At 50.3% G+C, this 25391-nt stretch overlaps 2 protein-coding genes across 4 annotated transcripts in view; both read right to left on the bottom strand.

The window, feature by feature from the left end:
- Positions 1-4577: 4577 nt before the first annotated feature.
- On the bottom strand, positions 4578-10323 carry Lingo4 (leucine rich repeat and Ig domain containing 4). Of its 2 annotated transcripts, none has more exons than XM_021197045.2 (2): positions 9576-10323; positions 4578-7252 (listed from the first exon to the last, which is right to left on the bottom strand). In XM_021197045.2, the coding sequence occupies exons 1-2, from the start codon at positions 9638-9640 to the stop codon at positions 5461-5463; spliced, it is 1857 nt and encodes a 618-aa protein (XP_021052704.1). In that variant the 5' UTR covers positions 9641-10323; the 3' UTR covers positions 4578-5460. The 2 variants fall into 2 exon arrangements, with proteins under 2 accessions (XP_021052704.1, XP_029393864.1); XM_029538004.1 differs by having other exon boundaries at positions 4578-8690; positions 9576-9848.
- Positions 10324-10462: 139 nt separating this feature from the next.
- Positions 10463-25391, bottom strand: part of Rorc (RAR related orphan receptor C) — a 26001-nt gene continuing 11072 nt past the window's right edge. Inside the window, exons 3-11 of one of the 2 annotated variants that reach the window (XM_029538005.1) lie at positions 21940-22025; positions 21580-21721; positions 19929-20435; positions 19590-19711; positions 17802-17934; positions 17523-17630; positions 17259-17369; positions 15851-15960; positions 10463-11864 (exon numbers count right to left, since the gene is read on the bottom strand). In XM_029538005.1, the coding sequence (XP_029393865.1) occupies positions 11703-11864; positions 15851-15960; positions 17259-17369; positions 17523-17630; positions 17802-17934; positions 19590-19711; positions 19929-20435; positions 21580-21721; positions 21940-22025 (1481 nt within the window). In that variant the 3' untranslated portion in view covers positions 10463-11702. The remainder of the gene's footprint in view (positions 11865-15850; positions 15961-17258; positions 17370-17522; positions 17631-17801; positions 17935-19589; positions 19712-19928; positions 20436-21579; positions 21722-21939; positions 22026-25391) is intronic. The other variant, XM_021195838.2, reaches the window with a different exon arrangement.

The raw sequence follows: 25391 nt of genomic DNA, 5'->3' as shown, positions 1-25391 counted from the left end.
AAAAAAAAAAAGAATATTTAAATCCAAGGAATAATGTCCAGTATTGCTATAAAGGGCACATGATTAAAGGTTCATCATCTTCCAGGTCCAGTGTGGGGGAGGGAAGATCAAGAAATGAAATGGAAGTTTAAAGTAGGAATTAAAAACTAAAATTATAAACCACAGGTGTGACATATTTCAATATTTAATTAGTAATTTGTGCATGTGTGTGTATATGTGTGTGCATGAGTGTGTGTGTATCTGTGCATGTGTATCTATGTGTGTGCATGAGTGCATGTGTGTGTGTGGTCATGCTCTTGCTCTGGTGAGTGAAGGAGGACAACTTGTGGGAGTTGGTTTTCTCCTCCCACCATGTGGATCGTGAGGACTGAACTCAGGTCACATCCCTTTACCTCATGAGTTATCTCACCAGCCCTGGAGGGATTCCCCCATCAGGATAATGAAAATCCAGGTATTATTACTTATAATATCAAGGAGCAGCAAGAATAAGTGAAATGGCTCCAAACTCACTCCCAAGTCCCTATGAATTTAGTATTTTTCGCCTTATTTCCTACAGGAGCCCAAAGCAGGATTGAAGTTGTGGGATGCTGGGTTGTATAGAATGTGATTTCTTTAATTTCCAGCTCCTAAAGGTCTCTCCTCGGAAGGCTTCTGACCAGGCTTCAGGAAGCTGTATGTGAGGTGAGTTAAAGTCTACCCTGCCCAAAGGATTCAGTGGACAGGAGTTTCTACTCAGCAAGCCAGAGCAGAAAGTGGGCTTTAGAGGATGGGAGCTGGCTTATCAGTTAAGAGTGCATACTGTTGTGCACGCAGCTCACAACCACAGGTAACTTAAGCTTCAGGAGAGATCCAATGCCTCTGGCCCTTGTGGGCATCTGCACTCCCATGCACATGCCCACACAGAGATGCATATAACAATAATTGAAAAAAAAAAGCCGACTTTAGTCAGCATGGGGATCTCACAGAGAGGCAGCCTGGCCCCAGGACTCTGGCTCCATGTTCTCTTCCCAAGCCACAGGTGAGTGATCCTTTCAACTGCTACTGTGTTGTATAAGCCTTTAAAAAGCAACACTTGGGGCTGGTGAGATGGCTCAGTGGGTAAGAGCACTGACTGCTCTCCCAAAGGTCCTGAGTTCTAAATCCCAGCAACCACATGGTGGCTCATAACCACCCGTAATAAGATCTGATGCCCTCTTCTGGTGTGTCTGAAGACAGCTACAGTGTNCTTACATATAATAAACAAATCTAAAAAAAAAAGCAACACTTATCTCTCCTTTTGCCCACTCCCCCCAGAAGTTACAGGCTCCTCCCCCATCAATCAGCTTCCCACTAGAAGCCAGTCACTGGCTTGTCACTTATGCTGGTGCTGCTGTCCTGCCTTTACATCTTCATCATGGGTCCCCGGAGAGAGACTCTCAGCCTCCACCACCTCACTTTAAGGCAGAGGTTCTCAACCTTCCTAATGCTGTGATCCTGTGATCATGACACGGTGACCCCAACCATCAAATTATTTTTGTTGCTATTTAACTGTAACTTTGCTAAGGTTATTAATTGTAATGTAAATATCAGAGGTTGTTGTTGTTGTTGTTGTTTTTTATGGTCTTAGGCAACTCCTGTGAAAAGATCATTTGGACCCCAAGGGGTCGCAACCCACAGGTTGAACACTATTGCTCTAAAGGTTCCTACTTGGTTTCCTTTACCTAGCAGTTTAGAGGACCAGGACTTGTGAGCTATCCTGAGATAGTCTCTAGCCTGAGTTATCTGCATGTTCCTCTTTAGAGCAGGAGTCCCACCAAGATGTCCCCACCCGTCCCTGAGAGATAACAACTGATAGAGGAAGGGGACAGGGACCATCATAGCACCTGCTGCAGCATCTCTGTTATGCTGTAACCCCTTTATCCTGGTTTTTAATGGACACTGGGCAGCAAAGGCAGCTTGAGACCTCATCTCAGCTTTACCTCTGCAAACAGGTTTCCAAGACCCAAGGCCTTAACCTGCCCGCCACGGGGTCTGTGTTTGCTTTGGAGGGACTGGATAATGGGACACATTTTCCATCAAGGCTCACACTGGATGGTCTCAAGAGAAGCCCGTGATTCCAAGGCGAGGGTGTTTCTTTGCAGGGCTTTCATCCTTGAGTAGAACCCAGCACAGCAAAGGAAAACCAGAAATCAGAAATTAGAGGAAACAGTCCATCAGGAACCAGTATGGAAGAGTGCTGAAATGGTCCCAGAGGGCTTTAGGTCTATAGTTCTCTCTGCCTATGGACTCTGATGCTCTTCCAAAACGGAAGGAAGGGTGTGTGTGGGGGGTTGGAATGATTTCAAGAAGGTCCTTTCCAGCAGGGGTAAACAAAAGCTGGCCAGAGTGAGTGGATCCAGATGATTCTGGTTGTTCTACCATACTGGAAGTCCTTTAACCTAAGAGGTTTCTGAAGTTAGAACCCCTGAAATATCCTTTTTTTTTTTGGTTTGGGTTTTTGTTTTTTTTTTTTGTTTTTTTTTCAGTTTTTCAAGACAGGGTTTCTCTGTGTAGCCCTGGCTGTCCTGGAACTCACTCTGTAGACCAGGCTGGCCTTGAACTCAGAAATCCGCTTGCCTCTTCCTCCCGAGTGGTACCCATGTTTTTAATTATGATAAAATTCTTTTCTGAGAGACATGGGTATTCCCTTTCCATTTGTCTGATGCCTAGAATGTCTGCTCCTCTCTGCAATCCTTGGGGCAGACAAACCTCTAAGAGAAGAGAGGGAGAAGAAAGTAAAAGCAGCTTCCTGTGTCAGGTACCTCAGCCATAGGAGAAAGGTCAGAATCAACAGCTGCACCCAGACCCCCGTAACAATGGGGTAGGTAGGATAGAAATGTCACTTTTCTCACAGCCCCATGCCACATAACTGAGAGGCATAGAGAGTCTGTTACAAGAGCAAAACAATGATTCCTGTAATAGAGTAGAAATGGTAGATCTGGGCTGGTGAGATGGCTCAGCGGGTAAGAGCACCTGACTGGTCTTCCACAGGTCCTGAGTTCAAATCCCAGCAACCACATGGTGGCTCACAACCATCCGTAAGGAGATCTGACTTCCTCTTCTGGAGTGTCTGAAGACAGCTACAGTGTACTTACATAATAAATAAATAAATCTTAAAAAAAAAGTCACCTCTGAGTTTAAGTATAGCTTCGTTATTAACCAGCTCTGTGCACTTGAGCAACTCAATCTAATTTACCTTTAGAGTTAATGTGAGTATTAAACACACACACACACACACACACACCTGTACAATCACAACTGAGCTTTCCAGGCCAGTCAGGTAAAGGACTGGCTGGCAGATTACCAGAAAAGCTGGTGAAGTGCTCAACACAGTAACCTTAAATGGATGGGCCTCACTTCTCCAAGGTGTCCTCAGAAAGCTAGGCAAGAATATGGAGTGGGGTGGAGGTGGGATGGGCTTGGTGCCACATGCCTTTAATACCAATACTTTTGAGGCAGAGGCAGGCCTCTGGGAGTTTAAAGTCAATCTGGTCTGCATATCATGTTCCAGACCAAACAATGAGACCTTGTCTTAAAAGGGGGGAGTGGCGGTTGGGGGGTGGCTGAGGAGATGGTTCAGTGTTTCAGAGCACTTGCTGCTTTTGTAGAAGACTTGGGGTTAGTTACCAGCACTCATACGTTGGCTAGCAGCCATCTGAAATGCCAGTTCCAGGGATCCAATGTTCTCTTCTGGCTTCCGTGGGCACCAAGAACACACATGGTGTGCATCCATGCAGTTGTTCATACATACACATAAAATGAAAAATAAATCTTAGCGTAGTGGTAGTGGGGAACAACTCACAGGCATCCTCCAGGCCCCAGCCTACTACACTGCTGGCGGAAGAGGAGGACACCGAGGAGCTTGGGGTCTTAGCATTGCTGATGTCTCAAGAACTTCCTTTTCTCCAGTCTTACCCTATAAACCCCAGAATGCTTACAACCACTTCTGGCCCTCACAAGCGCTTGTGTCCTCTCAAATCCAGTTTTGCTGGCTCAGTGAAGCCAGCTGCTTTCACCTGTCAGGGACAGACTGCACTAGGACTCACTGCAGTGAGGGAATCTCCTCCGAGCAAGGACAACGGCAGGGCAGCCGCTAGGAAGCTCATGGTGGCATATGTTTCGGTGTGAGGTGGGCAGGGACCCAGTAAGGAGGGGGGAAACGAAGGACACTGGGTAGATGCTGCAGTCAAAAGAAAAAGACTCCCTGGGGCTGCCTGAGTCTCCACCTGTCAGTCCCCCTTTCCACCTCCCCGGCTGGTGATGCTGTCACTCTGAGCACCCAGCATTTCTGTGTTTGTATCTCTGCTCTCTCCTCTGTTGGACGCACACTGTAGTAGTCAGCAAATCTCTCTCACACCCCACTTGCTCTTTGAGGTGACATCTATCCAGGGACAGCTTCCCACTGGGACCACACTGCAGACTGTGGAGTTGAGGCTGGTGTGAAGCACCCAGGCAGCTGCTGCCCTCTCCCTCCCACTTCTCACTGTGGCTGGCAGAGGAGCTGCTCATCTTGGCTCACAGCTGTGCATCCTTGTGTTTGTTAGCCTTTTTTTTTTTTTCCTAGGAGTTCCCCTCTGGCTTTCCCCTTGCCAAGCACGCCTGGGATACACAACACTGGGAATGGCAGACGACGTGAAATAGGAGAGTTCTGTGTAGGGATCCTTCCAAAGATGGCATCTTGCCTTCTTTGTCTCAACAGAGGAGAGGAAAGGGGAAAGGATGCAGACGGAGGGGGTGAGCAGTGCTGACCTCTGCAGGCCTCCTGGGCCTCCTCACCTGTGAGATGGAGGCTAGATGACCGATGGCTAAAATGGGAGGAAGGGGAAGAAGTAGGTGGAAGGAAATGAAGTTCCAGAGATCATGTTTCCTTCTGCTGCCACTGCAGTGGCTTTTGACAGTCAGGAAGGTGGTGGAGGCTCCTGCAGGCAGAGGCCACACTCCCCTGCATCCACTGGAATCCTTGACTGGAATCCCTTCCGGTACCTAAGGGCACTGGCTAGATTGGGTACCAGGTAGCAGAAAAGAACGGGAGCCAGCCTGTCTGCCTGCCTGCCTTGGAGCAGACTCTGAGAAGCTGGAGGTGCTTCCCAGCTCCACTTCTGAAGCAATCTCATGGTTGTGTTTGGCACCTGGTCCTGGCTATTAGAGGATATACAGACATGGAGTGCAGACTGGAGCCTTGTCAGCTTTCCTGCCTTGTGTGAGTGGGTGCCTGGGATCAGGGGATGTGCTGGCAATAAGGTCTGTGTCTGCAGTTCCCTGGGGCCCTCAGAGAAGATGCAGCAATGACATGCTCAGACTAGAGCAGCCATCATAATGCAGGCAACAGGTATGGGAAGGCTGTGCTGTTTGGCATGAAGCTGTGGTTCAAGAAACCTTAGTCCTACCTCTCCCTTTGGCTTCTGAAGTGGACTTGGGTGGTCTTCAGCGTGGATGAAAAAGTCAGAATAACTTGGCAGTGACCCGATTACCCCCAGAGTTCTTGTCCCCCGAGGGCCGAGGTGCCACAAAATCAAAAGTCATATGGTGCTTGACCCGGCCCTTGCCCTTACTCCAAAGAGCAATCAGACCAAAGCAGAGGGTCACTGAGGTGAGGAAGGGGAGGAAGCCCACGGCTAGCACCATAGCCACACCCCTGCTGTCCAGAAAGAAAGGCCCTGGGATCCCTGGCATAGTGATGTTGGGGTCAGACAGAGTGCCATTTGGTGGCTCAACTTGGATAACTTCCAGCCAGGTTCTCAGAGAGTCATTCCCAGCGACATTACTGACTACACAGACATAGGCCCCCCTGTCCCGCAGCTGTACGGAGCGGATCTCCAGTGTACCATCCTCTAGTACCCTTACTCTCCCGACCCTTCCTAGCCAAGCTCCCTGTGGTCGCATCCAGGAAACAGTGGGGGCTGGGTCCCCATCTCCAGAGCAGGAGAAAACAGCATGCCCGCCCTCCTCTGCGATGACCCATCGAGGCCCCGACTTTCGGATCAAGGCTGGTTTGCAAGTGAAGTGGCCTGGAGGCAGAATGTCTGAAAATTCCCTTAGGCTCTTCCCTTGGACATGCTGGGGGCCCGCACAAGCAGGGGGGGATGTGCCGAAGTCCAGGCGGCGGCGGAGGCGGAGCAGCCAGAGGAGGCGGCAGTCACAGGTTAGGGGGTTACCAGACAGCCTCAGGGTGACCAGTTTGTCTGGAGAAGGGAAGGCTGTTTCCTCTAGTGTCTGAAGAGCATTGTCTGCTACATCCAGCAAGTGGAAGGCAGTCAAGCCGTGGAAGGCATGGGCAGCGATGGAGGTGAGGCAGGCCCCTGACAGCCTGAGCTCCTGGAGCCGTACCAGGGGGCTGAGCCTCCGGGCTGGGATCGCTGAGATAGGATTCTGAGATAGATCCAGGATCCGGAGGAAGCTCAAGTGGTGCAGTGCTTGGAAGGGTACTGAGCTCAGATTGCAGCGGGTGATGGCCAGGCTGCTCAGGTTGAGGCCAACCAGGCTCCCTGGGTCCAGGACCTCCAGAGATGGCCAGTGGTGGATCTCCAGCTCCTTTAGCCGCCCTAGCCCTCGAAGAGCTCCAGCTGGCAGCCTCTCAATATCCAGTTCTCGAAGCCTAAGAGCTATGAGTGCTGGGAGCTGGGCAAGGGCTAGGCCAGGCACTGTGCTGAGGTTGCAACGTTCCAGAGTGATGGTACTTAGCTTGGCCAGCCCTGCAAAAGCCCCGGGAGCCACAAACACCAGGTGATTGTCTCCAACCTCCAGCTGCTGGAGGCTGCCTAGCTCACTAAAGGCTCCGTCTAGAAAGAGGACAATCTGATTGAGGCGGAGGTCCAGCAGTGTGAGGGCAGTCAGGCCTGAGAATATCCCAGGACCCACAATTCTCAGTCGATTGCCCTGCAGCCTCAGGGTGAGTAGACTCTGTAGGCCATGGAAAGCCCCAGGCTCAAGAGTGGAGAGCTGGTTGTAGCTGAGGTCCAGTTCTTGGAGCTGACCCAGTCGGGAGAGCATGCCACGCTGAAGCCCCCACAGGCGGTTCCCACTCAAATCCAGGAGTTCTGTGTCCAGTGGAAGCCCTCCGGGGATAGTATCCAGTCGCCTATGGGCACAGAGTACTGCCCGGGTCTGGGAGGTGCAGTCACACACAGTGGGGCAGCTACTGATGCTCCCTCCAGGCAGGAGGAGCAGGAAAAGGAGTGGGGACCATGGGAGCCAGGCTTGCTTTGGAGCAGTGGCTGCGTCCATCCCCTGAAGCCTGGAATAGATGATGACATGGTCTTTTTTTGAAAAGTGGCTTCAGATGGTGGTGACCCTGCACTGCACCGAACCTCCTTAAAGGGGAGGAAAGGTAGATCTTGCCAGTAAGTGTGGCACACAACCAGGGAAACTCGATGTACCTTAATGGGGAAATCTCTCCTTTGCAGCCATGGAAAACTGGCCAAGTACTTCCTGTGCATGATCCCTAGTCAAGCTGATTTCTGTGGTGGAAAGTTTAAGGGACTGAGTAGTGGGGAAAGAACCCTGCATCTCCCTGTAAGGAGCTTTCCCCTGTATCTATGAGACCAGGAATTCCTCAGGACCCATCTCCCTGACATCTGCTTTCTGCAAATTCTGCTATGTCCCTCTCACCCCATTCTTATTCTCCCATATGTTGTGCCTACAACTTCACCCAAGGATCAGGGAGATCCCGTCCAGACCCTGTGCTGACTGGGAAAAGGTCATCAATTTGACCAAATCATCAGAAGCTAGGAAACATGCAGGCTTCAGCTCTGCTCTCGTCTCTGCCCTCTTTCTACCTGGCCCAAGGCCTGGAGTAGCCAATTTGGTGTCCCCAAAATGTTTGTGTGGATGGTAAGCCTGGCTGTATATTACTCATGGAACAGAGTGCAGGGCACTGGAGGATAGGATTGGGACTCCTTTACCAGAGCCCCAAGGACAGCGCCTCTTCCCGTATAGATGGGGTTGGGATGTGGAAGGTATCCAAAGGGTACTCAAATATTTCATGGGGTCCTCGGCTTTGAGCTTCTCTTACATCCTTTCTTAATGGTGTTTTGATTCTAGTTAGTATGTGCTTCCGAGGGAGAGCTTCCACCCCTTTCTACCCGAGCTGCCTGAGAAAGACACAAGAAATGGCTTGTGAACCAAGGAGGCATGGATAAAGGGGGAGAGACAGCACATGACCTGATGCCTTGGGTGGGAGGAAGGGAGGCACTGGGTAGCACAGTGGATGCCCGGATACAAGCAGAGCACCCATCAGTATAAAGTGAGTACCAGAAGCCTGGGAAGCATCAGGAGATGCTGACCATGATAACTGTTGGAGGCTGGACATGGTGATAGAGATGGAGGCATCTTTAGTCTTGAGTGCCTCTGCTTGCCTTGCTAATGCAATAGGGACCACAGGAGGGGAGGAATATTAGAACGAGATGACAGAGGGCTAGGAGCAGGAGCACACAAGCTGACACTCCTGGAGGTGGCCTGCTTGCTGTGTTTTCCTGGCTGCAGGTCCTGCACCTCTGGACTTTGAGGCTTCAGGTTTTCCAGGCTCTGTGGGATTAGCTTTCTGGGGCGTGTCCTATTTTTCTCCCATGTAGAATACAGGAGGAGCTGCAACTCCCCTTTCCTTCCTACACTCCAGGAGATTCATTCTGGAGACTCTCCTCCAGCCACTTCAGAGGACCAAAGCAGTTGGGAAACTAAAGAAAGATACTAAGTTCAGTCCTCAGTATGGATGTAAAGGAAAGAGCAGAAGGGATGCAGGGTCACTGTTGTGGGGTCACTTGGGGAGGGGAAAGAGTAACAAGGGGCAGCAGCAGCTGTCTTCTCTCCTACCCCTTTCAGGACCTAGTGGGCATCTGTGTGGTACTAAGAATTCCCAGCCTCTCCTCTCCCTCTCCTGTCTACCTGACAGCTAGCCCTTCATCACTGTTGCTGCACTTCCTGTTCATCCCTTTGCTCTGCATTCAGCAAAAGTGCAGTGAGGCATGTGTGCCAGCTCCCTTCCTCCTGCTTTGTCCCCAAAGCCTGCTAGCCCGGTGGCTAGGGGACTTAGACTCACCATCTTTTATTTATAAGGTGGCTAATTTAATCAGTCTTCCTTTCTTATCGTCTATGACTACAGGACTGGCCTCTGGTCACTTTGCAAGAAGAGAGAGATGGATGTTACAAAACTCTTCCTCTTCTCCTGGGGACTCGAGTCTGGGGCATTGCCCCCTCAGGGAGATGGAGCTTTCTTGTCTATGTGACAGCCACAGACTCATACGAACACATATCCACTTTAAAGCATGCCAGATTGAGGCATGGGGACCTGCATGGTGAAGGGGCACTTAGGAGAGAGATTTTTGGAGTATCCAAACAGATTAGGAGGGCAGCTTTCTAGAGGCTAAAGAAGGGGGGGGGGTTCTTGGACTCCCCTACCAGGGGGACCTGGGACATTTTAGTTTTCCAATCACAGGGTGAATGGTCAGCTGGAGTAGAGGGAAAGCTGTCTTTCCTGTAGGCTATTTAACATGGCCTTGTCTTTGAGAATGCCATGGGAAAGGACAGCTGAGACTTGCCCACAGAGGGGCAGGGGCACTTACCGGAGAAGCTGGGGGGCGGCATCAAGTTGGGCGCTGCATCTCTCCAGGGCTGGGGCCTGTCCCATCCGAGCTGCACCTTGGCCTCTCCACCTTCCCTGTGTGTCTGAGTCCCCACTCCCCACTGCCCGGCAGCCTGCCGCATCAGCCGGCTGGCAAGACTGCCTTTGCTGCCGCTGCCGCTACTGCGGTCGCGCTGCCAAGACCAAGGGAGAGAAAAGAGCCAGGAAGCATTTTTTCTTTTCTTTTCTTTTTTTTTTTTTCCCTCCTCTTCTCTCTTTTTAAACCAGAATGAGTCTGCAGCAACCCTGTTGGTGCAAAATAAATAAATAAAGCAACCAGGGAGGGCTGCAGCAAGCGCCACTAAGGGATGACGAATCGAATCGGGGGAGGAACTGAAGAGAGGGACCCAAGGCTGGGGCAGGGTCTGCTACTGAGACAGCTTGGGAAGCTTGAGAGAGTTTTGACATCCTGGTTCCTCCTGGGGAGCTAGAGAGCTCCCGGGACACCGCCTCCACAGCCTCTAGTCTTTTAGATGCAGGGCGATTCTGTGCAATTTCTAAATCTAAATGGGCCTGTGGGTATCATTTGTTGGAAGTTCTTAGTCTAGAATATCTTCCTTCAGTTTAGCTTGCCATTTCTCTTGTGTCAGGTATCTGAGCATCGGTTTCTAAGTCTCCCTGGTGGATTGCTTAGCTGGGGGAGAATCTTGGGTGGGGGCTGGGAGGGGGCGCTAATTCTTATAAAACAAATGAATTGCTGGCTCAACACAGAAACAAAAGTGCAGGGCAACCATGTATCCTAGGCAGTCACATTCAAGTCTCCCAACACTGGACATGTGTGCCCTGCACCCTTGTACACGCACACAGGCATGATACACTTCCAGCCTTTGAAATCGTTTTATAAAGAGTGGCACAAGTTGGGATTTACGTTTACTTAGTTAAACCCTTCCTCTGAGAGGGAAAACAAAAAACAAAACAACCCTCCCTCCCTCTCATCTGCAGCTTATACCTCCTAGAGAAGCCTGCGGCTTTACAAAACGGAGAGAAATTCTGAGCAAGATTATGGAGGAGAAACAGGCCCCTGTCCTGGCCTAGTCTCCCCCTCATGCGGAGTCAGCAGCATCCGGGTACAGAGCAGGGGAGGGCGCTGCCTTCCTTCCTCACAGAGACTGAAGTTGAGGGTGTCTTCCCCGGTGCTGGTCCTTGGGGTTTCTGGCCGGTCAGCATCCGGTCCTCTGCATCTCTTAGGGACAGAGGACAGCTGGAGCTGGGATGGATTCTGGTGTCCTGTATGGATTAGAACCTCAGGCTTCTCAGAGCTGCGGCCTCAAGGAAGAGATTGTGTGCCAGAGGGAAAGTCTACAGAACGGTGGTGTCACTGGGGGCAGAGCCGCTGTGTGCTCCACCTGTGTGGATGTGTGTCTGATTAGACTGTGCTAACGAATCTGACTTTAAAAGTGTGCAAAGAGGTTCCCATTCTAATTTTGCCAGTGATGTCTTTCTTCATACCCAAACCCCATAAAACAGTTATCTTGGGCCCTTATCTCTACCCCACCCTCATTCTTTACACATCCAGGCATTTTAGGTCCCAGAAAACAGGCAGGGGGGCCAACAACATTTCTAGGAAGAAGAAAGGCAGAAAAATCTCAGGAATTTATATTCTTATCATATACAGGTCCTTCTGGGGGCTTGCCACCAGTCTCTGAGCTAGATCCATGTCCCCCCAGGAGGAACCCACGGGGAAATACAATGAGGTATTGAAAGGACTGTTATTAGCTTTTGAGCCTAGATTTGAGTTCTCCTCAACCCAGGTACCTGGATTTATCCCTGCTGTTTGTCCGACTGTTTTTTTGTTTGACTTGGTCATCCTATCTATTTCCCATCTACCCCACAGCTTCCAGAAGCCAGGGTGGAACTTATGGGAAATGAAACATAACAAGCCTTTTCTCCATCACTTGTTGCTGTTGTCCTACAAGGCAAGCCTAGGGGCAGAAAACCAGTCTTAGGATTTGCTTACTCCTAGGGGTACCACCCTTCACAGAGTGCAGAAAGGGAAAGGCTGGGTGAAGGGAGTCCAGGGAGATGGGTCAGAGGGCTGAAGGAAGTAGGAAGTTGTCCTTCCTCCAGATCACTTTGACAGCCCCTCGGGGGACTCAATGTCAGTGCTGAAGAGCTCCTTATAGAGTGGCGGGAAGGCAGCTTGGACCACGATGGGGTGGAGGTGCTGGAAGATCTGCAGCTTTTCCACATGTTGGCTGCACAGGCTCCGGAGTTTCCCTTTGGGTGGCAGCTGGGGATAGGTTAGGAGGGAATGAGTGCTTCGGTTCTTAGCAGAGCAAACACATCTCACGGTTACTGAGCTAGGATGGCCCTTCTTGATGCCTCCCCGACCCTTGACCCAACTTGAGCAGCCAATTCCACTTGTTAGATGTCTGCATATCTGGAAACCTCAGGTAAGTTAGAACTGACAGGAGACAGGTGAACTTTTCCTAGGTTCAATTTTGATGGTCATTTCTGTGCCCTCAGCACTGCGGCTGGCTTGGAGCAAGGACATGCTTGAGCGATGGCATCAATGGCTCTGCCTACCCCAGAATGAATTGCATTTGCTCCCACGGCCCTTTGCCTTGGTTCATGTTGTTTCTTCATCTGGAGGATGAGGCTCTGCTAACTCTTATTTTGCTAATTCAAGTGTTATCTCCTCTGAGAATGTCATCCCCATCCCTTGCTGGGCAAAAGCCCTGTTGGCTTCCTTCTGTGTAGCATTTGCCACACTGTAGAAAAAAAGACCCAGTCTGTCTGCCTCCCTGCCCCACGTGTACTTAGATAAAGTCCATCTGTCTTTTTGCCACTGTGTATCTTCTATCCCCGGCATGAATGCTGAATTCATGCTTAACACCTGCTTGTTTGAACTAAATAGGGTTTCTAGGAAGGCGCCTAACTCAGCAGGTAGTAAGTCAGTATAGTATGCCTCCAGCCAAAGGAAGGCAAAGGAAGGCAAAGCTCTAAGAAAGGTGCAGAAGCCCAGGGGACAGAGGCAGGGAGAGAGACCCCAGGCACCATCTTTCCTACACAATTTACAGCATAATGAACTGAAACTTAAAATACTCTTTCTTGGCATCTCCCCTTCTTAGGTAAGTTCCCTAGAAAAAGTAACAATCAGAAAGGTAGGCAGCAGAGTGACTCCCTTATATCTCTTGAACTTATTATCCTTTTGTGTTTTAGTACTTTGAGTTTGCCTGGGTTACCACAGTAGTTTCTTTTATTCATTCAAAAGATATTTGTTGAGAAACTCCATACAACTAGATGAGGTACTGTCATGAGCTCTGGTATAACATTGGTGAATAAAAAGATGTGCTTTTATTAAATGTACACAGCAGCCAGGGAGTCATAAACACAGCTACGTGCTGCCTAGCAACTTTTCGGGGAATTATGAACCTCAAACTTCAGTGGTCCCATAAGGCTGAGGGAGTATCGACGACAGTACAGCTGTGTTTGTTTGCAGTAAGTATATCCAGTTGTACCCCACCATGTGAAGCTATGGTAAGCATTTCTTAGACCATATTCCTGTTAGTGAAGAGCATATGATTGTATATGATGCTAAAGCAGAAGGAATGGGGTCCTTCTCCAGTGGGGTAACTGTTTAAGGAAAACCTCTCTTGAGTGAAGGCCTGGAGAAAACATTTGGAAACAGGGAAGAGAATAGGACAGGAGACAATAGCAGGTGTTAAGAGGCCCCCAGAGAGATGGAACCAGTAAAAAAATACTGTGGTCAGAGTAGGGGACTCAAAGGGTGGTGCAAAGTCAGGTGAGGAGGAGGGCAGGGTGGTCCAGTTGACTGTAACATGGACTTTGGAGTTGAATTTTGGCTATCATAGGAGGCTGGAGATCAAAAGAGGCAGGTGATGGCTTGTCTCCTTAAAATGGCCAGGGTAGTTACTGAGCAAGCGCTGTGTGGCACTGACGTGGCAGACAAAGATGGGGTGGGAAATTGAGTTAGGAGTATAATAGTCCAATTGTGGTTGATAGCTGGATGTGGGGGGGCACATCATGGGACATGTGATATATTTTGAAAGTGGATTCTGCTGGGCGAGGTGGTACATGGCTGTGATCTCAGCACTTAGGAGCTGGAGGCAGGAGGATCGTGAGTTTAAGGCCACCTTTGGCTTCCCGAAACTGTGCCTCAAAATACAGTAGCAAAGGCACCAAAGTGGATCCAACCACATTTGTATTCCAACTGCTGTTCCAGACCCACCTTAAATCCATTTTGTTGTAGATTAAAGTTTACATTCCTCAGGGAGAGACTGTTTGAAGTGATTTCTGTATCTCAGGACTTGTGTGATGTCTGTGCATAACAAGGGCCTGAGCAAACAGGTTACATAGATGGATCCTTCACACAGGTCAGAAGGAAATTCCCTAAGCATCTCTGAGTACAGCATTGCCTAGAAGCGAGGCTTTCACTCTTCGCAGGGCACTGAAAGCTTTCCTGGCTGCTCTTCCTCCAGCAGTTTCCAGGCTGCCTTCTGCTACTCTTCTGCTTTATCAGTCTACCCCAGCTTCTGACCTCACATTTACCAAAAGTACCATGAGGGGAGGCGGCTCAGTCAATAACGTGCTGGCCTTCAGGCATGAAGGCCTGAATGCAGACCGCAGAACCCACAGAAAGAAAACCAGGTGAAAACTGGACGTGATGGTACGAGACTTTGATTTCAGTATTTGGGAGGCAGAGACAAGCAGATCTCTGAGTTTAAGGCCAGCCTGGTCTACAGAGTGAGTTTCAGGACAGCCAGGGCTACACAGAGAAACCATGTCTCACTAAAACAAAACAAAAAACAAGAAAGAAGGAGAAGGAGAAGGAAGGAGAGAGGGAGAGGAGAGGGAGAGAGGGAGAGAGGGAGAGAGAAGCCAGGTAAGGTAGTACATGTTTATAATCTCAACATCTGAGATGTGTAGAAAATCATCTCTTGGGACTCTCAGCAGTCCTAGGTCATTCATAGGCCGGGCCAGACTAGTGAGAGACCCTGTCCAGAATGAATGAATGAATGAAAAATATAAAAACGCAGCACCAAGGGAATGATACCTGAGATTATCTGGCCTCTACAGGTATGCAGAAGCATCCATATGCATATAACCGATCACAGGCCCGCACACATGGAAATATGCACTGTAAGCCATCCTCCATGTACTATTTGGTCTCCTTAGAGCTCCATTCATCCCATTCCCTAAGCCTGGATCCCTGCTCCACCTCAGGAGTGTTTATTAAAACCCGTCTCATTCTCTCACCCCACACTGTTTTAAGGAAGGATTTATGTTTTACTGGCCTTACCTTCAAGTTGTGAGGAATTTTTACATTTTTATTTTTGTGTGTGCTTGTGAGCAGATGTGTGTATGGAGGTCAGAGGTCAACTTGCTGGAGTTAGATTTGTGCTTTCATCATGTGGGTCCCAGGGATCAAACTCAGGTCACCACGCTAGGCTTTGTGGCAGGCATCTACCCATTGAGCCATCTCACCAGCCCCTTAAGTTGCCTTGAAACCCTGTCATTTTCTCAAAAGCAGCCCCCGCTTTTTAAGGAGGGATCTCACGTAGCCCAGGCAGGCCTGGAACTCATTATGGAGCTGACGATGACCTTGGATTCTTGTTTCTCTTGCTCCCTTCTGCCTCCTGAGGGCCGGTATGACAGACACACACCACCATGCCGTGCTTCTAAGAGCTTTTATAATAGCAAATTAGGGGCCCTGGGGATGTTGTTGAGAGAGCACTGGGATTAAGATTTGTGTTATCAATTAATATGTGTCACTGGAGTCACTTTATTGCTACAGGAAGATTTTAACACCTGCCCTATTTTAACTGGCTTGCCATTAGGATAAGAGATATTATCGAAAGCACTTTGTTAACCTCACTCTTAAAATATCACACATTCTACCCCGTATCAGCATTATATTAGAAGGTACACAAGTCTCTTTTTAAGAGGTTAGAATGTCTTAGTGGGAACAAGAACTGCATCTCTGTAGCTTTCCACAGTTCCTCGTATAAGCAGGTGCTGGGTAAGTGTCGGCTATATTAAACTGAATTGTTCCCTGGAGGTCTCTTCCAGCTCCACACTAACTTTCCATCCCTCTGTACATGGAAGCAGATGCTCCTGCGGTGCCCACAGCTGCTGCAAACGCTGACGCAGCCCAGCACCGCAGCACGCCCTCCTCTGCTTCCGAAGACCTGGCCCCGATGTCACAGAACTGGCAGTGGTCCTAGTCTCTTCTACCCTGTGGACTGCTCCTACCTTGACTAGGAGGCCTTGTCGATGAGTCTTGCAGAGATGATGATGGAAGGCCAGCTCCAAATTGTATTGCAGATGCTCCACTCTCCTCTTCTCTTGGAGCCCAGGACGGTCTGAAGGAAGGGACGGGACCAGAGTGAACACCGGAAACAACAAAGACAGTCGTGTCCAACAAAATGGTGTCATGTATCTTTTTGAAGAGAATCTCTGTCTCCGTCTCTTTCTGCCTCTGTCTCTGTCTCTCTGAGTCTCTGTCTCTCTCCACCCCCACCCCCACCCCCCACTCCTGAACACGTGTGTATTGGTTTGATAACAGCAAATGATATGACTCTGGGGCCTGTCGAGCTAACTACTAGGGAAACTGGGCAGGGATGAAAGGGGTGAGGAGACATTCTAAGATTGAGAATGACCATTTGCTGTGAGTTCATTTTGAGACAAAACGCCTATAATAGCAGTAGAGCTCTGGGTCCAAGCAGCTGACCGATAAATATTCAGAGGACCTGGGGGAGTGGGCCTGCTGCTCTGGGTTGGTTAATGACCATGCAAGCCTTAACTAACTTTTAATCTCCTTACTAACTTAGCTACCTTGTCCTGGTAACCTGCCTTTCATGTAGCTTATTCAGTGTCAGGCACTAGATTTCTGTCATGAAGTAGAATGTTAGAAGAGAGCTTCCTCATTCCTGCAAGAGTGACTCAGAGAGGTGGCCCTCCTGAGGCTCTTCAGCTAGACACCAAGGCCTCTAAAGTACTCGGAGGCTCTCTGCCAACGCCTAAGCTGCCTTTTCCTTTGCTAGAAGTCTTGCTTCCAGCTTGAAGTCACGTGAGTGGAGTTGGAAGGTTTGCGTGGTCATTAACCAACCCAGAGCAGCAGGCCCACTCCCCCAGGTCCTCTGAATATTTATCGTCAGCTGCTTGGACCCAGAGCTCTACTGCCATTATAGGCATTCTGTCTCAAAATGAGCTCACATCAAGTGGTCATTCTCAATCTCAGTGGCTCAATCTGGAGGTGGCTGTTAAAATTTTGGGTGCAGCCTAGATGAGTTACATCAAAATCTGGACGTGGGACCCAGGGACTCGATTAGTTCTTAAAGCTCCCTAGGTGATTCCCACGGGTGCTGTAAAGGAGTCACTACCCTACACTGGCCAGTAGGTTAATGTCTCTTGGGGAAGTGACTCATTTCCTTCCAACCTCCCTTCTCCACGCTCCCACTGCCCCATTGTATGCTGCCCTTGCCCCGTCTTAAGGTCCCTCTGCATACTTTAATCTGTTTTATTTTACAGAAGCATGGGATAGAGCTCATTTCCTTATTTCAAGCAATCTGCCATTAGTCATGTCCAAAGGCCTAGGTTCTCCGTTAGCTGCCGTGTCCCAGCCACCAGAGTGCCCGCTCCCATGCCCAGCCACACTCACTGGCATTGATGAGCACCAGGGCCGTGTAGAGGGCAATCTCATCCTCAGAAAAACACAAGGCGCTGAGGAAGTGGGAAAAGTCGAATATGGAGCTGATGAGCTCGCTGCAGCCTGCCGGAGTGGAGATGAAGAGAGTAAGCATGGTCGCTGTTCCCCACCCCCAAGGACGCTACCCTTGGGTGTTTAGAGCAGGGGCAAACAATCATGTATAGAGGCTTGTGACAGGATCAGCATCAGGAATTTCTCAATTCCCACTGCCCTCACCCAAGGCTCGAAACAGCTCCACACCACCGTATTTGCCTTCAAAAAAGACTGTGTGGTTGCTGGCATTATAGGCCCTGCACATTCTGACTAGGACGACTTCCATTGCTCCTGGATAAAGGGGAGAAAGATAGGTAGGCAATGTTAAGCAGAGCCAGTGTCTTGTTAAGCCCTCGGTGTCTTGATTTCCTTAAGTCATCTCCTTCCACTTGGCCCTGGCTCTGTCCTTCCATCCCCAACCCATGCTCCACCCCCACCCAGGGCCTGCCAATCCCTGTGCACCTGCTTTCAGTAGTATGATCTGGTCATTCTGGCAGAGCTCCATGAAGCCTGAAAGCCGCTTGGCAAACTCCACCACATACTGAATGGCCTCAGTGAGGTGGTGGGCACAGCGCTCCCACATCTCCCACATTGACTGTGGAGAGAGAGGAGAAGACTTGTGATCCCCCAAGCCCCTGCACCCCATAAACTGCAGGGTCTGAATTTTATATTTCCACATTGTCAACCATGGAGCCTATTAGCACAAATGTAGCCAGGGTCAGTTCCTGTCAGTGGGTTACAGTTACTGCTATCCCCAGCTCAGAACAAGGAATCCCAGAGTTTTATAAGGGTTAAAAACTTCTAATTTCTTAACTTCAAACTCCTTTCTCCCTGATAACCTGGTCTTTCATGAAGTCCATTCAATACTAGGTATTAGGATTCTGCTATGGGAGAGAAAAGGTTGCCAGGGAGCTTCCCAGATGCCCAGGGAGTGGCTCCAGATAGGAGGTGATGGCTTTCCTGCGACACTGTGATAGCTGTTGTGGAGAAAGGGAAACCATGCATGATACAGTCTCACCTGCGAACAGTGTGCACATTGTTAATTACTGCTCCCCCTGAAGAAGGTCTCAGCAACTGAGAAGTGCAAATGTGAGCTGCCAGCTGACTTCAGAGCCACTGGTACTGTCAGAGTGTGACAGAAGGGGTGGCAGACATTGTGGAGCCATCTCTGTGTGATCCTCAGTACCTCTCCCTCAGTGTAAATTCTGTTCTCAGAGGCCGGTTGTTGGATGGGCTGAGGATGATCTCACAGGTGTGTCTAGCCTCTGACACTGTGATCTGACAGAGTTATCTACAAAATTTATACCTGAGAATCAAGTTTTTAAAAATCTCGCATTTTAAAGCTGGGTGGTGGTGGTGCACACCTTTAGTCCCAGCACTCAGGAGGCAGAGGCAGGTGGATCTCTGAGTTCGAGGCCAGCCTGGTCTACAGAGTGAGTTCCAGGACAGCCAGGGCTACACAGTGAAACCTTGTCTTGGAACCAAGTCAAACCAATCAACAACCAATCAACCAACCAACAACCAACCAGCAACCAACCAACCAACCAACACACACCAACCAATCAACCAACCAACAACCAACAACAACCAACAACAACCAACCAACCACCAGCAACCAACCAACCAACCAACCCACACCAACCAACAACAACCAACCAACCAACCAAAAGCAGTCTCATGATTTTGCATTGGGCCACATTTATCACTAGACCCTTGAAGCTCATAGACAGCAGGTTGAACACACTTCATCAAAGCTTCTATTACAATGCCTGACAAGAAAGGGGGTCCAGTAAATGACCCTCAGATACTGATTAGTGTCAGTTACTGATGGAGGATGAAAGGCGGCGTGGCAAGGTCTGGGTGGAAGAGGATGTAGGTTGCTAACTAGGTGAAATCTCAATAAGCAGGAGCTACAGAAATAGTCATCCTGCTGCCCAGATATAGACAGTCACACCTGTTAGCCAGCCTGTGATAGTCTCCGTCTCTGGGCTCTTCCAGTGTGTGTGTGCGTGCGTGCGTGTGTGTGTGTGTGTGTGTGTGTGCACGCGCGTGCGTGCGTGTGTGCATGTGTGTGTGTGTGTGCGTGCGTGTGTGTGTGTGTGTGTGCGCGTGTGTGTGTGTGTGGTGTGTGTGTGCGCGTGTGCGCGTGTGCGCGTGTGTGTGCGTGTGTGTGTGTGTGTGTGTGTGTTTGCGCACGCGTGCGCACGTGTGTGGTGGTGCCCTCCCTTCCCTCGTGTCTTGTGCCCTCACCTTCCTCTGGTAGCTGGTCACCTCCTCCCGTGAGAAGAGGTTGTTGCGTTGCCGTAGAAGGTCCTCCAGTCGCAGCTGGCATGTCTCTCGGAAGGACTTGCAGACATTCTGTACCAGGTACTCTGGGGCCAGAAGACGAAGGCACAGCTAGGTATCAGCCAGTTCCCACTCCGAAGTTCATAAAGAGGCCCTCTGCCTGGCCTCCCTTGCTCTGCCTCCTCCTTTGGCTTTTTGTCCAGGACCCCTAATTCCTTAGGACTAATGTTTGATTACATGGGTGCCATGCTGGAGGAAGTTCTTGTCTCATTTTCACTGCCCCCACCCTTCCCAGATGCTCACCTATGTCTGTTAGAGAGGCATATGGTGCCTCTGGGGCACTGCAGAAACTGGGACGGCAGTGGCTGTCTGGACCCTGTTCTGGTTCCCCAAGCTCAGGATGCCTGGATTCCTCAAAACGAAGTCCACATCTTGCAAGAGTAAGCTGGCTGTCAGTGCTGTAGATGCTGTCTCTGCCTTCAGCTTTGCCTCGTTCTGGACTATACTCAAGGTGGCAGGAGGCCCCCTGAACCTCTGTTTTGGCCAAGGTATTGGAATATGGCGGCCCAGAGCCTGAGGCTCTTAGGAGGCCAGGGGGACAAGCAGAGGCCTCGGGTAGATCAGGTGAGGCGCCCAGAGGTAGCTGCCCATCTGAGAGCCCTAAAGTGTACGTAAGTGTGTCTGCTCCATGGCTCCCAGCTGGAGGAGTCTTGGCCACTTGTTCCCGTTGCTGCTGCTGTTGCAGTTGTTTCTGCACTTCTGCATGTAGACTGTCCCTCTGCTTCTTGGACATTCGGCCAAACTTGACAGCTGAAGAAGGTTCAGGAATCAGTACAGGAGGGTAAGAGATCACAGGACAGGATGGGGCAGCAGGCACATGAATCTGACCCCACGCTCCATTTCCCCAGCTCTGTCTATGAACTTTCTTTTGGGGAGCTTAGGCTCCCAGCTCCTTTCATGCCTGGCTCTGCTCTCTTTAGGATCTGTTCCACCAGCATATCCATCTCCTCAGGAAAATGCTTTCAGTTCTAGACTAGATGCTAGTAGTGCAGAACTCAAGCAATGAGCTTGGGCCTGGGATTCTAGTCTCCTGAGACTAGGGCTGAGGTGGGGGTCGAGTAGGGGGCCTCAGGCTGTATTGGGGTCAGCTTGCCTGTCTGGGAGGGCTGGAGGAAGAGAAGGGCTGCGAACACAGGTTTCCCTGTGGTCAGGCCTGCAGGCTCCCTGGTGACCTAGATACTCACCACAGCCCAACCCAGGCTCTGGTGGCTTGCTTCTGAACATCCTCTTCTGCTCTCTCTTTCCTGCCTTTTCGCTCCCCCAACCCCTCCCAGGTGTGGGGGCACAGCCCTTCGCCCCGCCTGCCCCTTTGCACCCCTGCATGTTTCCTTTCGCTTTGTTATTTTGAGCACTGAAAAGTGCTGACAAGCTCCTTCTGGGTCCTCCTCACCTCATGCCCCCCACTCCACCCAGGGCTCCTTCTGTGGTGAAGACGGTGGGTGAGGAGGTGGATACGGCTCTAGGAACACCACACTCGATCCCCCACCTTCTAGGTCATTCTCAAGCAACCTTGATGGTGTTCCTTGCCACAATCCTATGCCTAAGGATAGTGACGCAGGGCTCAGGAGGGAGATGGAGCTAAACAAGGCAGGAGGTAACAGTGTGGGAACTGGATAGGAACTAGGCCAGGAGAAAGAAGAATGAAGAGAACTCATTAGAGGAAGAAGGGGCTAGAGTACTAAGATGATGCTGGTAAAGGTTTTCTGGAGCAGTGCCTGGGTACGTAGAGGCTGAAGAGCCTCGAGGACCCTCAAAACGACAGGACAAAGGGCTGTGGGTGGAAGAACAGAAAGAGGCCCCTGACAAGCTGTTTTTGCAAGCCGACTGTCTGGCAAGAGCCAGGATGACTCTGGAGAATACAGGGACTCTTGGGGGCTGCCCCCTACATCCTCACCATCTCGGGACATGCCCAGAGCCAGGCACTTCTGCAGGCGGCAATGCTGGCATCGGTTGCGGCTGGTTCGGTCAATGGGGCAGTTCTGCTGACGTGTGCAGGAGTAGGCCACATTACACTGCTGGCTGCGGCGGAAGAAGCCCTGGGAAACAGAAGCTGCTTATCGCACCCTTGCTGAGCTTGAGGTGGTCCCGGACCTCCGATTCATGTGCACTGGTCTCAGGAATTTCTACATCCACCAAAGTCCCCGAACCTCCACTGTATAATTGCGATGGACCCTGTGGTGGTCCCCCTCCTCCCTCCTGGGGAGACCGCGGAAACAGCCAAGCGCGCGTATGCAGACAAATGCGTACGACTCACCTTGCACCCCTCACAGGTGATAACCCCGTAGTGGATCCCCGATGACTTGTCCCCACAGATCTTGCAAGGGATTACTTCAATTTGTGCTGGAAGCGAGAAAGAGAAGTTAGCCCAGAATGTTTTTCTGGATTTCACTTCTATGAGCCTGGGCTGCAGACGCAGGTGTATGGTGCTCCCCCCACTTCTTCAGTGAGCTCCAACATGCCCTCTTGCATTAGGGAAGGGAAGGAAAGTGTAAATGATTCTCAGCAAAGGGTCTGAGGAGGCTGTGTTTTGCTCACAAGGCAGCTGGGAGTTGTATCAGCTTTTATGGAGACTGAGAGCAGCTGCAAGGAGGCCACCTGCTCAGCCCTTCAAGTTGAACATCTCCAGTGCTCTCCTCCCATCCTGTACAGGGCCAGAGGAGGCCTTACTGCTGCATAACACCTGCTTCCCGCCCAGGGGGCTTCCTTTCTGTCTCCTTCCCCCCACTGAGGTTTGACTCCCAGAACAGAGTATGGGGCACAGCCACTGGGCACTAGATGGAGATGTCAGTCACTCTTGGAGGAAAGTGAAGGCTACACAGGGACAGGAACACAGCGGGGTACAGAGAGACTAGAAAGAAACAGAGATGAAATCTAAAGAAGGGCTCAACCCAACTTTGCTGATTGTCTAAACACCCAAATAAGATTTCCAGACTGATGACCCCAGAATCAAGACAAAGTAATGCTCTGTGTGTAAGTGTGTAAGAGGATGTACAAAGGCATCTGTGTCTATCTGTATGAGCACAGAAATGACTGTTAAAACTGGCTGAGATTAAAGCACACTCCATCCACCTGTTCTCCTCACAGACGAAACACAGGCTCACACAGCTAGTTTGTTTGAGTGCCAGGTCTACAACCCCACTCTCTTGAACAGTTCATTATCTGTTATGTTCTTGACATGTTTGGAGGCATACTTGAGTGTGCGTGTGTGTACACAGAAGAAAAGTATATGTGGCTTGTTGAAATGATGTCACGTGCCTTTGATCCTAGGACTAGGCAGGCAGAGGTAGGTAGATCACTGTGAATTCAAGGCTTGCCTGATCTACACATCAAGATCCAGGCTAGGTAGGGCTACTCAAGTAAAAGGAAGGAAGGAAGGAAGGAAGGAAGGAAGGAAGGAAGGAAGGAAGGAAAGAAGGAAGGAAGGAAGGTAGGTAGGTAGGTTAGTTGGTCTATGTGGCCTGTGGATTGATGGTATATTGTCTGTACCAGAGCACATGCACACATTTGTTGGGTAGAGCTTGCTTCCTGGACACTAAAGTCCAAACCAACAGGGGTGGCACACACCTTTCATCTCACCAGTCAGGAGGCAGAGGTAGATGGAGCTCTGTGAGTTTGAGGCTAGCCTGGTCTATAGAGCTAGTTCCAGGACATCCAAGGCTACACAGAGAAGCCCTGTCTTAAAACCAACCAAACAAAAAACAAAATGAAACAAAACAAAACAGAACAAATTTTGACTTCCACTGGACTCATTCTAAGTACTGCCTGATATCACTCTTAGCTGTGGCCTGTTGCTGGTCCCAGGTTGATTTCCTTTATTTGGTCTTACTCTGTTAGTTCCTACAGCTTTCTGCAGCATGTCAACACACATCAAGAGATCTTCATTCAGCCCTTCTTAAAAGGGAGCTAGAGGAGCCGGGCCTGGTGGCCTTTCTCCCCAGCCCTCAGTAGGCAGAGGCAGGTGGAGCTCTCTGAGTTCGAGGCCACCCTGGTCTGCAAATCAAGTTCCAGGACAGCCAGGGCTACACAGAGAAACCCTGTCTCCAAAAACAAACCAACCAAACCAACCAACCAAACTGAAAAAGAGCTAGGACTTAGTCCTGTGGTAGAGCAGTGTGCATGAAGCCCCAGGTTCAATCTGCAGTTCTTTGGGGATCTGGGGGGAGAAGGGACAGCGGCTAGGTAAAGCTTGGAATCTCAGCCAACCCAGATATTTGCATCAACAGGTCCAAAGACTAAGGGGTGGAGGGGTAGGGTGGGCTCTTCTCACAATCCCTGGCTGACCTCTGGATTCCCCTGAGCGGATAGTCGAGAGCTGAAGTAGGCTAGAAAAGAGATCTAGACTAAAAGCCCATCTCATCCGTGACCTGCCTCCCACCCTAGGGACAGAACTCACATAGGATCTCATGTCCAGCCTGTGCCTAGCGCCTGGTCACATGAGAGCCTGCTAGCTGGGTGGGACTGTACATCTCTGTAATTCCAGCATTTAAGAGGTAGAAGCAAGACAATCAGGAGTTTTATATTGTCCTTGGCTAGATCACGAGTTCAAGGCTAACCAGGGCTATGTGAGACATGTCCAAAATCCATAACCACACATAGGTTGCTGATGTGGAGAGGTTAGACTATGATTTACCCATCACTTCCCAAAGTACTTCATCATTCTTAAACTATGATCTTCTCAAGCCAGCCCAGAGCTGGGTCAGATTAAGTAGCTGTCTCTTTAAGGGATTGGACATATGAGTGCCTGAAATCCTTCCATTAAAACTCAGTTGTCTCACCTCCAGACATACTTTCTACCCACCAACTGCACAGTAAACTGCAGCCACCAGGTATCAAATGGCTTTCTGTTCAATGGCTTCCTGTAAGTTACAAGCTGGTTTGAATGCTTGGCGGGGAAGAGAGAACAGGAGGGGACCTGGGTGCCTGGAAGAGGGGTGGAAAGTGTGGGGGCACATACACTTCCAGTCACTCTCAGCCTCGGTTCCCTTGGCAGCAGATGACGGTGAAAGCAACATTGCCTGTGGTGTAGGTCACACGGCGTGATTCAAGAGAGTGCAGAGAGCACGGTGGAGAGGCAGAGCACTACAGGGCAGGGTATCACTGTCTGAGATAAAGCAAATCCGTGGGAATGGCAGCCTGGCAGTAACACTTGGGTCCACAGCCTTTGCTCCTACCCAACACCTTCTCCTCTGTACTCTGTGGTATATCACTCTTCAGTGGCCCTAAGACCAGAGAGGGGGAAACCAACATAGGTCACCCAGAAAAGCAAGTGGTAGGGAGATTAGGCCAAGCCACGGTGGGAACTCAGGCCCTGGCCTAGCAGGCAACCACAGGCCTCCCTACCTCTTCCCTTCTCCAAGAGCCACATCCGCGTGCGTGTGTACACTGACCGCATGGATGACCCCAGTCATACCTCCTGCCCCATACCTGACCCATTGCTGGTCCTAGCCCAGGAACCTTACCACAGTGTGAGAAAGATCCTGCCATCTCATAAGAGATCTGACCAGTCAAGCACTGGGAGATTTGGGGGCTGGGGAGCCCTGGACCCCAGCTAGCAGCGTAGCCCCTCTTCTATCTTCCCATCACCAATCCAAAGCAGTGGTCTACAATGAGACAAGCACATAGAAGCAGGGAGACTAAGAGGTCTGGGGGAGGGCTGGTGAGATGGCTCAGTGGGTAAGAGCACCCGACTGCTCTTCCGAAGGTCCA

This window comes from Mus pahari, chromosome 4 (assembly GCF_900095145.1).
Source record: "Mus pahari chromosome 4, PAHARI_EIJ_v1.1, whole genome shotgun sequence".
In the NCBI taxonomy this organism is placed as follows: domain Eukaryota; kingdom Metazoa; phylum Chordata; class Mammalia; order Rodentia; family Muridae; genus Mus; species Mus pahari.
The sequence above is the reverse complement of the archived record's forward strand: the minus strand, read 5'-3'. Positions and strand labels throughout refer to the sequence as shown.

Coding starts and splice junctions, on each gene's coding strand:
- Lingo4 (XM_021197045.2), bottom strand. CDS start 9,640: ATGGGACAGGCCCCAGCCCTGGAGAGATGCAGCGCCCAACTTGATGCC. Junction 7,253..9,575: donor GCCGCCCCCCAGCTTCTCCG/GTAAGTGCCCCT, acceptor CATCTATTCCAG/GCTTCAGGGGATGGACGCAG.